Source organism: Oncorhynchus gorbuscha, linkage group LG11 (genome assembly GCF_021184085.1).
Source record: "Oncorhynchus gorbuscha isolate QuinsamMale2020 ecotype Even-year linkage group LG11, OgorEven_v1.0, whole genome shotgun sequence".
NCBI lineage: Eukaryota > Metazoa > Chordata > Actinopteri > Salmoniformes > Salmonidae > Oncorhynchus > Oncorhynchus gorbuscha.
This window is the reverse complement of record NC_060183.1, coordinates 12,331,683-12,343,307: the sequence shown is the minus strand read 5'-3', so window position 1 is coordinate 12,343,307 and position 11,625 is coordinate 12,331,683. Positions and strand designations below refer to the sequence as shown.

Sequence of the window (11,625 nt, the reverse complement as noted above, 5' to 3'; positions counted from 1 at the left end):
ACAGGTAAACACAGGTGATCACATGTAATCACAGGTAAACACAGGTAAACACAGGTGATCACATGTGATCACATGTAAACACAGGTAAACACAGGTGATCACATGTAATCACAGGTAAACACGGGTAAACACAGGTGATCACAGGTAAACACAGGTAAACACAGGTGATCACATGTAGTCACAGGTAAACAGAGGTAAACACAGGTAAACACAGGTGATCACATGTAATCACAGGTAAACACAGGTAAACACAGGTGATCACAGGTAAACACAGGTAAACACAGGTGATCACATGTAATCACAGGTAAACACAGGTAAACACAGGTGATCACATGTAATCACAGGTAAACACAGGTAAACACAGGTAAACACAGGTGATCACAGGTAAACACAGGTGATCACATGTAATCACAGGTAAACAGAGTAAACAGAGGTAATCACAGGTAATCACAGGTAAACACAGATAAACTGAGGCAAACACAGGTAATCACAGGTAATCACAGGTAAACACAGGTAAACACGGGTAATCACAGGTAAACTGAGGCAAACACAGGTAATCACAGGTAAACACAGGTAAACACAGGTGATCACATGTAATCACAGGTAAACACAGGTGATCACGGGTAAACACAGGTAAACACAGGTGATCACATGTAATCACAGGTAAACAGAGGTAAACACAGGTAAACACAGGTAAACACAGGTGATCACATGTAATCACAGGTAAACACAGGTAAACACAGGTGATCACAGGTAAACACAGGTAAACACAGGTGATCACATGTAATCACAGGTAAACACAGGTAAACACAGGTGATCACATGTAATCACAGGTAAACACAGGTAAACACAGGTGATCACATGTAATCACAGGTAAACAGAGGTAAACAGAGGTAATCACAGGTAATCACAGGTAAACACAGATAAACTGAGGCAAACACAGGTAATCACAGGTAATCACAGGTAAACACAGGTAAACACGGGTAAACACGGGTAATCACAGGTAAACTGAGGCAAACACAGGTAATCACAGGTAAACACAGGTAAACACAGGTAAACTGAGGCAAACACAGGTAATCACAGGTAAACAGAGGTAAACAGAGGCAAACACAGGTAATCACAGGTAATCACAGGTAAACACAGGTAATCACAGGTAAACAGGGGCAAACACAGGTAATCACAGGTAAACACAGGTAAACAGAGGTAAACACAGGTAAACACAGGTAAACACAGGTAAACTGAGGCAAACACAGGTAATCACAGGTAAACAGAGGAAAACACAGGTAAACACAGGTAAACTGAGGCAAACACAGGTAATCACAGGTAAACAGAGGTGAACAGAGGCAAACACAGGTAATCACAGGTAATCACAGGTAATCACAGGTAAACACAGGTAAACAGGGGAAAACAGGGGAAAACACAGGTAATCACAGGTAAACAGAGGTAAACATAGGTAAACACAGGTAATCACAGGTAAACAGGGGCAAACACAGGTAATCACAAGTAAACACAGGTAAACAGAGGTAAACACAGGTAAACACAGGTCATCACAGGTAAACATAGGTAAACACAGGTAAACAGGGGAAAACAGGGGAAAACACAGGTAATCACAGGTAAACAGAGGTAAACATAGGTAAACACAGGTCATCACAGGTAAACAGAGGTAAACACAGGTAATCACAGGTAAACACAGGTAAACACAGATACCTCCTATTATATATAACAATGAATGGTGTAGTGAAAAGAGTGTCTCAGGTAATATACCAACCCCTGGTCCCTGGCCCATCACTGGGTCAAAGAGGTCATCCAGATAGCAGTCCATCTGACCAGAACCCTCTGACTGCTGGTAGTCTCTACGGCCCTGCTGGGGGAGACAAGGGGCCGGAATGGAGGGGGCCGGGGGGATGAAGCCATCTAGATCTGTTGTAATCATCCTAATGGAGAGACAGAGAGAGAGAGAGAGAGAGAGAGAGAGAGAGAGAGAGAGAGAGAGAGAGAGAGAGAGAGAGAGAGAGAGAGAGAGAGAGAGAGAGAGAGAGAGAGAGAGAGAGAGTGAGTGAGTGAGTGAGTGAAGTTGAGGTTCTGTGTTCTCCCAATCTCACCAGTATCTCTCATTGTTGAACAGGTAGTCAGGGTCTGTGTGCCTCCCAGTCTCACCCGTCTTCCTCATTGTTGAACAGGTAGTCAGGGTCTGTGTGTGCGATCTCCAGTGTAGCATCAGTCTCTGCTCCAGCCAACAGGTCCAAAACAAAGTCACATCCAGCCAGATCAGACCAGCCCTCATCAGCTAGCAGCGACACAGACCAGCCCCGTGGAGCCTCAGGTAACCCTCTGAAGTGGAGCAGCCACGAGGCCAGCTGCTCCCCTGTGGTCCAGGACTCTACCTCAGCTGTCATCTTCTCCTCTGGAAGACATAGAGAGAGAGAGAGGGAATGAAGCATACTACCTTGGTGCTGGAAACATCAACACTCCAGCCAAGTGTACCACCAGAATCCCACTGAGCAAATGGAACCACAACACAAGACAGAAAAAGCGACAGGTATTCTATAGACATTACATATACATTCGTGGCCAAAAGTTTAGAGAATGACACAAATATTAACTTTCACAAAGTCTGCTGCCTCAGTTTTGAATGATGGCAATTTGCAAATACTCCAGAATGTTATGAAGAGTGATCAGATGAATTGCAATTAATTGCAAAGTCCCTCTTTGCCATGCAAATGAACTGAATCCCCCAAAAACATTTACACTGCATTTTAGTCCTGCCACAAAAGGACCAGCTGACATCATGTCAGTGATTCTCTCGTTAACAGTGAGTGTTGACGAGGACAAGGTCCAGCCTTGTTGATTGAGTTTGAATAACAGACTGGAAGCTTCAAAAGGAGGGTGGTGCTTGGAATCATTGTTCTTCCTCTGTCAATCATAGTTAACTGCAAGGAAACATGTTCTGTCATGATTGCTTTGCACAAAAAGGGCTTCACAGGCAAGGATATTGCTGCCAGTAAGATTGCACCTAAATCAACCATTTATCGGATCATCAAGAACTTCAAGGAGAGCGGTTCAATTGTTGTGAAGAAGGCTTCAGGGCGCCCGAGAAAGTCCAGCAAGCGCCAGGACCGTCTCCTAAAGTTGATTCAGTTGCGGGATCGGGGCACCACCAGTACAGAGCTTGCTCAGGAATGTCAGCAGGCAGGTGTGAGTGCATCTGCACGTATAGTGAGGCAAAGACTTTTGGAGGATGGCCTGGTGTCAAGAAGGACAGCAAAGAAGCCACTTCTCTACAGGAAAAACATCAGGGACAGACTGATATTCTGCAAATGGTACAGGGATTGGACTGCTGAGGACTAGGGTAAAGTCATTTTCTCTGATGAATCCCCTTTCCGATTGTTTGGGGCATCCAGAAAAAAGCTTGCCCGGAGAAGACAAGGTGAGCGCTACCATCAGTCCTGTGTCATGCCAACAGTAAAGCATCCTGAGACCATTCATGTGTGGGGTTGCTTCTCAGCAAAGGGAGCGGGCTCACTCACAATTTTGCCTAAGAACACAGCCATGAATAAAGAATGGTACCAACCCATCCTCCGAGAGCAACTTCTCCCAACCATCCAGGAACAGTTTGGTGATGAACAATGCCTTTTCCAGCATGATGGAGCACCTTGCCATAAGGTAAAAGTGATGACTGAGTGGCTCGGGGAAACTCCCCAGACCTTAATCCCATTGAGAACTTGTTGTCAATTCTCAAGAGGCGGGTGGACAAACAAAAACCCACAAATTCTGACAAACTCCAAGCATTAATTATGCAAGAATGGGCTGCCATCAGTCAGGATGTGGCCCAGAAGTTAACTGACAGCATGACAGGGCGGATTGCAGAGGTCTTGAAAAAGAAGGGTCAACACTGCAAATATTGACTCTTTGCATCAACTTCATGTAATTGTCAATAAAAGCCTTTGACACTTATGAAATGCTTGTAATTGTACTTCAGTATTCCATGGTAACACCTGACAAAAATATCTAAAGACACTGAAGCAGCAAACTTTGTGGAAATGAATATTTGTGTCATTCTCAAAACTATTGGCCACGACTGTACTGTTATAACCCCTCTCACTCACCATTGAAGGTATGTATGTCCATCACCATATTTCCTCTCCTCTGATTGGTTGTCCACTCCAGCTGGGAGGGGGGGTGGAGGCGGGAGGCAGGGGAGGGTAACTTGAGGGAGGTGAGGAGTTTGTGCTGGCACAGAGAACGATATTCACCTGGACCATTATCAGATACATACCTGTTCACAGGGGAGACAGAGAAACACAGACTTACATACCTGTTCACAGGGGAGACAGAGAAACACAGACTTACATACCTGTTCACAGGGGAGACAGAGAAACACAGACTTACATACCTGTTCACAGGGGAGACAGAGAAACACAGACTTACATACCTGTTCACAGGGGAGACAGAGAAACACAGACCAACATACCTGTTCACAGGGGAGACAGAGAAACACAGACTTACATACCAGTTCACAGGGGAGACAGAGAAACACAGACTAACACACCTGTCCACAGGGGAGACAGAGAAACACAGACTTACATACCTGTTCACAGGGGAGACAGAGAAACACAGACTTACATACCTGTTCACAGGGGAGACAGAGAAACACAGACTAACATACCTGTCCACAGGGGAGACAGAGAAACACAGACTAACATAACTGTTCATAGGGGAGACAGAGAAACACAGACTAACATACCTGTTCACAGGGGAGACAGAGAAACACAGACTAACATACCTGTTCACAGGGGAGACAGAGAAACACAGACTAACATACCTGTTCACAGGGGAGACAGAGAAACACAGACTTACATACCTGTTCACAGGGGAGATGGAAAAACACAGACCAACATACCTGTTCACAGGGGAGACAGAGAAACACAGACTAACATACCTGTTCACAGGGGAGACAGAGAAACACAGACTAACATACCTGTTCACAGGGGAGACAGAGAAACACAGACTAACATACCTGTTCACAGGGGAGACAGAGAAACACAGACTAACATACCTGTTCACAGGGGAGACAGAGAAACACAGACCAACATACCTGTCCACAGGGGAGATAGAGAAACACAGACTAACATACCTGTTCACAGGGGAGACAGAGAAACACAGACTAACATACCTGTTCACAGGGGAGACAGAGAAACACAGACTAACATACCTGTTCACAGGGGAGACAGAGAAAAACAGACTAACATACCTGTTCACAGGGGAGACAGAGAAACACAGACTTACATACCTGTTCACAGGGGAGACAGAGAAACACAGACTTACATACCTGTTCACAGGGGAGACAGAGAAACACAGACCAACATACCTGTTCACAGGGGAGACAGAGAAACACAGACCAACATACCTGCACATGTAACACAAAACCAAAGAACCAAGAACATAATGGTTGACAAAGAGATGACATATTTAATGCCTTTCTTCTAGTACTACACAAAGCACATGTTTAACCACTCCAAAAACAACATCTTTACAAATGATTTTTCTCACTGGGCTGCTTACTTGAGCAGGGGTTTGTCCAGGGCTGGGGATGGGGTGAATGTACTAAGGCAGTAGGCCAGTAACAACCAGCCCCTCAGCGCCACCTCCTCTGACTCCCTGCCCCAGGTGGTGTGGGCCAGCTGGGCTAGGATCTCATCCCTCAGGGGGGGTCTAGTCTGGCCCTGCTCCACAATGTAGTTCCCCAACATCTGCTCCTGCCAGCCACTCAGATCACTGTCCCCTGCAAAACGCAGTATCTGAGGAGGGAAAGACAGGGATATAGAGGGAGGTGACATGAAGTTAAGATAACACCAGTATCTGAGGAGTGAAAGACGGGGATATAGAGGGAGGTGACATGAAGTTAAGATAACACCAGTATCTGAGGAGGGAAAGGCGGGGATATAGAGGGAGGTGACATGAAGTTAAGATAACACCAGTATCTGAGGAGGGAAAGACGGGGATATAGAGGGAGGTGACATGAAGTTAAGATAACACCAGTATCTGAGGAGGGAAAGACGGGGATATAGAGGGAGGTGACATGAAGTTAAGATAACACCAGTATCTGAGGAGGGAAAGACGGGGATATAGAGGGAGGTGACATGAAGTTAAGATAACACCAGTATCTGAGGAGTGAAAGATATAGAGGGAGGTGACATGAAGTTAAGATAACACCAGTATCTGAGGAGGGAAAGACGGGGATATAGAGGGAGATGACATGAAGTTAAGCTAAGCACCATACTGTAAGCATCTGTCTTATTGTCCTTATATCAGTGTGTGTGTGCATGTGTGTCCAGTACTGACCAGCTTGTGGATCTCCAGAGCGGTTTGAGCGTCTTCAGGCTCCAGAGAGGTCAGAGGTCGCTGGAGCGAGTAGCCCTGTGGCTGACACCAGCCATCCTTCAGTGTGGTGTTGGCGTATCGTGAGAAGGGGTAGCTGTCGATATCGAGGGGCAGGATTAGGGTGTTTTGTGCTTTCACCTGTGGAGGCGCCACCTCTGTCACCCCTGATACGTGCTGCCGCCCTGGTGGAGAGACACAGAACTAGAATCACACACAGAGAAAAGACAGAGGCAATGGCAGCCTTGGGTCCAGTCCAACAACAACCTGTCGTTTACTTGTTCTGGGGCGGCAGGGTAGCCTAGTGGTTAGAGCGTTGGACTAGTAACCGGAAGGTTGCAAGTTCAAATCCCCAAGCTGACAAGGTACAAATCTGTCATTCTGCCCCTGAACAGGCAGTTAACCCACTGTTCCTAGGCCGTCATTGAAAATAAGAATTTGTTCTTAACTGACTTGCCTAGTTAAATAAAGGTAAACAAACAAACAAAACAAAAATGACAGAACAGAAGAAGTCAGATAAAAGCGTTATGTTCTACATAAATGTTTTAGCCTATCCCAGCCCTCCTCAACCCATCTTCTCCATTCCCAGCACTGCTCTCACTCACCTGCTGCGCTGCGTAGTCTGGCCGATAGCTCAGCCGGAATCGCCAACGTTCTCACATCCTGGAAAAGGGAATTATCAGGAAGGAGTAGTTTATTAGACCAGAGGCTCCTTCTAAATATACGGCTCTGAATTCTATATCTAATAACATACTTCAATTGGAATAGATTTTGTACAGGTGTTAAGAAACAAACTGTAGTTAGCTCCCACCATTCCTGTAGAGTACGAATCCTGGGTCTTTGTGGTGATGGTACTTTTCACCGTGCTCCTCTCATTCCTGTCTTTTTCCTGAGAGCAAACAAACACACAGCTTCGACTGAGTTGAGCCCCAAGCTATCTATATGATGTTAAATAGTTTTCATCCAATCAGGAGAAGCTGAGCACTGATAGGCAGCGAGGACCCCTCCTTTCAATATAACAGAAACCAAACTTTACACAAACAGGAATCAGCAATTCATTTCGTATATTCAATTATATCCAGCCTTTTCTCAATTATTTCCCAGCTCCTGTACCTGTCATCAGGTGTGCTTATTCTACCTGCTCAGGAGAGGCGTGAAGAGGTCTGTCAGGTAAACAGGCTATGGACAGAGAGAGAGAGAGTCCAGTCCTATTCTCAGTAACACAGCCTGCTATATATCCCAGCTGCCTTCCCTCCACCCACAATACAAGCCACACGGATACTAGAGTCCAGAATGCAATCCTTTATCTTCTGGTTTACAGCCTGAGCTCGATACAGCTGAAGGTGTTCCCTCATATCCCTGTGAGCGTATCATCCTGTACTCTTCTGTTAGGAAGCACGTAGATCCCTTGTCAATCTATTTACTGAGGTGTATTGATGGGTGTGTGTGGGTTACACAGTACACAAACAAAGAAACACACAAACAAAATGTAGTTTTATGCTGAGGTGCACGCACGCACGCACGCACGCACGCACGCACGCACGCACGCACGCACGCACGCACGCACGCACGCACGCACACACACACACACACACACACACACACACACACACACACACACACACACACACACACACACACACACACACACACACACACACACACACACACACACACACGCAAAGGCAATGTAGTTTCCTGATTAAGAGATTTGCTGATGTGATTGCTGGGTGGATAATGGGTGCTGTCAGTTTACTAAACGTGTGTCAGCTACATCTGTTACAATTAAAAGCGATAGTCCACTAGAGTATCTGTATCGTAATCCTTTCATTCATCCACCACATTTGGTATGATGGGGACAATATCTATACATCCATTCCTGTAACGGGGAAAGTGACTGATTGCCGGGAAGTCAGGCACAGGAGAGCAGAGATGGGTGATAACAGGATAACTGTAAAATACACCCTGGCCCAAAGGCACAGGCGAGGCAGCACAAAGCACAACCACGGTAACATGAACCGGATAAACAAAACAAACAAACCTAGGTTTGAAACAAACCTAGCGCAAGACAGCCTGTAGTGTAACATCCTACACAAAGAACAATTCCACACACAGACATGGGGGAAACAGAGGGTAAAATACATTTAGTCTGATGAGGGAATGTGAACCAGGTATGAGGGAAAACAAGACAAAACAAATGGAAAATGAAAGGTGGAGCGGCAATGGCTAGAAGACTGGTGACGTCGACTGCCGAAAGCCGCCCGAACAAGGAGAGGGATCGACTTCAGGGGAAGTCGTGACAATTCCACAGAGTTTGAATTCCACATTACTTATCAAGTAATATACAGTGCCTTCAGAAAGTATTCCCACGCCTTGACATTTAAAAAAAAAATGATTGAGATTTTGTGTCAATGGCTTCCATACAATACCCCATAATGTCAAAGTTGAAAATGAAAAGCTGAAATGACAGTAACTATACAAGCCTAAGTACGTTCTGGAGTAAAAATGTGCTTAACGTGGATTTTTGAAAGACTTCCTCATCTCTGTACCCCACACATACAATTATCTGTAAGGTCCCTCAGTTGAGGAGTGAATTTCAAACACAGTTTTAACCACAAAGACCAGGGTGGTTTTCTCAATGCCTCAGTGTCTCGCAAAGGCCACCCATTGGTAGATGGGTAAAAACAAAAGCTGACATTGAGGTTATTAATTACACTTTGGGTGGTGTATCAATACACCCAGGCACTACAAAGACACAGGCGTCCTTCCTAACTCAGTTGCCGGGAAGGAAGGAAACCGCTCAGGGATTTCACCACGAGGCCAATGATGACTTTAAAACAGTTACAGAGTTTAATGGATGTGATAGGAGAAAAATGAGGATGGATCAACAACAGTGAACTTACTCCACAATACTAATCTAAATGACAGAGTAAAAAGAATCAAGCCTGTACAGACTAAAAATACCCCAAAACATGCATCCTGTTTACAATAAGGCACTAAAGTAAAACATGCATCCTGTTTACAATAAGGCACTAAAGTAAAACTGCATCCTGTTTACAATAAGGCACTAAAGTAAAACTGCATCCTGTTTACAATAAGGAACTAAAGTAAAACTGCATCCTGTTTACAATAAGGCACTAAAGTAAAACTGCATCCTGTTTACAATAAGGCACTAAAGTAAACCTGCATCCTGTTTACAATAAGGCACTAAAGTAAAACTGCATCCTGTTTACAATAAGGCACTAAAGTAAAACTGCAAAACAAATGTGGGAAAGAAATTACCTTTATGTCCTGAATACAAAGTGTTATGTTCTGGGGCAAATCAACACAACACATCACTGAGTACCACTCTTCATATTTTTAAGCATGGTGGTGGCTGCATCACGTTATGGGTATGCTTGTCATTGTTATGGGTAGGTTAGATTGGATGTTTATTTAGTGACATGCACAGGGTCACAGATGCCGTAAAATAGCATCAACAATACAGGTGTGAATAAAACAATAAAATAAATACAGAATTATAATAATATACAAATATTTACAACTGTGACAATGATCAAAATGAATGTCCATTGGGGTGTGGGCAGGGTAATCGTTCATTGACAAATATACATTGCAGTTGCTTAGCAAGACGACGTTGAATGTTTCTGAGTGGCCTAGTTACAGTTTTGACATAAATCGACTGGAAAAATCACTGGCAAAAATGTATAAAAACACGTTTTCACTTTGCCATTATGGGGTATTGTATGCAGATGGGTGAGAAAAAAACATGAATTTAATCGATTTTGAATTCAGGCTGTAACAATAAAATGTGAAATAAGTCAAGGGGTACGAATACTTTCTGAAGGTACATGGTACATGGTACTAAGTGTTCACAACAACTCTACCAGGTGAACGATAGCCTCTCATTCTTTCTCCCTGGCCTGTCATCATGACAACAGCGTCCATAGTCCAAGTCCCATAAAACAATAACACCCAATGAGACTAATTCAATAACCAGCACCCAAAGGGGAAGCGAAAAGAAAGTAAACTGAACCGCTCTAATAGATGAACACAGAGAAAAATGAAATGAACAACAATAGATTAGAGAAAAATAAAGGGAGAAGATCACCTTCACCTTCATCATCATCCACCTTAACAGCAAACAAAAACTAAACATTGGCAATAATATCCTCTCTCTTACTTCCTGTCACTCTTCCTCCCTCTTTCTCGCATTCACCCTCTCCTTCCATCTCTCTCTTCTTCCCCTAAACTCTCAAAATGTCAATACAGCCCTGAAGAAGATGCATTATCAAGAATTAAAAAGTCTATTGATAAAAGAAGCAAAACCTACCTGTTAATAATCCTGTATTAGTCCAGAGAGGATAAGAACTGGCAAGCGGAAGGAGAGATGTCACAGCCTCTTACTTCAGTAATATGGGTTAAAGTCCAAGACAGGAAGGGTGTGCGTGCGTACGTGTGTGTGTATGAGGAACACGAAACAGAGAGAGAATGGGTATGGAAAGAATATAGAAGGTGGTAAGTGTAGGTAAATTGGACAAGGACAGGAGGTAACTGAAATATTTCGGTGACCACGACCTGTTTACATCACATTACACTATAAAAAAAATGTTGCAGGCATTGTGTTACTTAGTTAGGGTTGTTTTCTTTAAAAATAACCGGGTTGGGTTGTTGATGATGGGTTATTGAGATATGACCCAGTGGGTCAGATTAGAAGGCTGGAGCCATAGTTTAGAAGGGGTGTGGCTTTTAGGACATTATTTTTGGCCACCCGTGATAGCAAATATAATTCCGGTTAATCTGTTCTGTTGTTATCACGTTTGTGACTTTAATGAGATTTACACTAGTGTATAAGTCCCTTATGAGCTTTAGAGCATATTGTAATTTTGGGGTAGATGCCACTTTGTTACAACATGTAAATAATAACATTATTCATTTAGTTTAAGAATATGTAATGTGCAAAAATATTAAAGGAACATTTTAATTTGCAGTGTACATACTTGAAAAAGAAGTGTACAAACGTAACATGCGGAACATGATAAGTCAACCCAGCGTGAAAGGGAATAAACCCCAGAACTGATTCCAACAACCCAACGTGAAAGGGAATAAACCCCAGAACTGATTCCAACAACCCAACGTGAAAGGGAATAAACCCCAGAACTGATTCCAACAACCCAGCGTGAAAGGGAATAAACCCCAGAACTGATTCCAACAACCCAACGTGAAAGGGAATAAACCCCAGAACTG

The 11,625-nt window shown here is 43.9% G+C and overlaps 1 protein-coding gene across 1 annotated transcript in view; it reads right to left on the bottom strand.

Moving 5' to 3' along the window:
* myo15b (myosin XVB) overlaps positions 1-7,666 on the bottom strand; it is a 42,857-nt gene extending 35,191 nt beyond the window's left edge. The window contains exons 1-8 of the mRNA XM_046368547.1: positions 7,517-7,666; positions 7,190-7,267; positions 6,984-7,041; positions 6,343-6,563; positions 5,563-5,798; positions 4,107-4,276; positions 2,158-2,404; positions 1,769-1,934 (exon numbers count right to left, since the gene is read on the bottom strand). Coding sequence (XP_046224503.1) covers positions 1,769-1,934; positions 2,158-2,404; positions 4,107-4,276; positions 5,563-5,798; positions 6,343-6,563; positions 6,984-7,041; positions 7,190-7,192 — 1,101 coding nt within the window. The 5' untranslated portion in view covers positions 7,193-7,267; positions 7,517-7,666. The remainder of the gene's footprint in view (positions 1-1,768; positions 1,935-2,157; positions 2,405-4,106; positions 4,277-5,562; positions 5,799-6,342; positions 6,564-6,983; positions 7,042-7,189; positions 7,268-7,516) is intronic.
* Between the last annotated feature and the right edge of the window lie 3,959 nt (positions 7,667-11,625).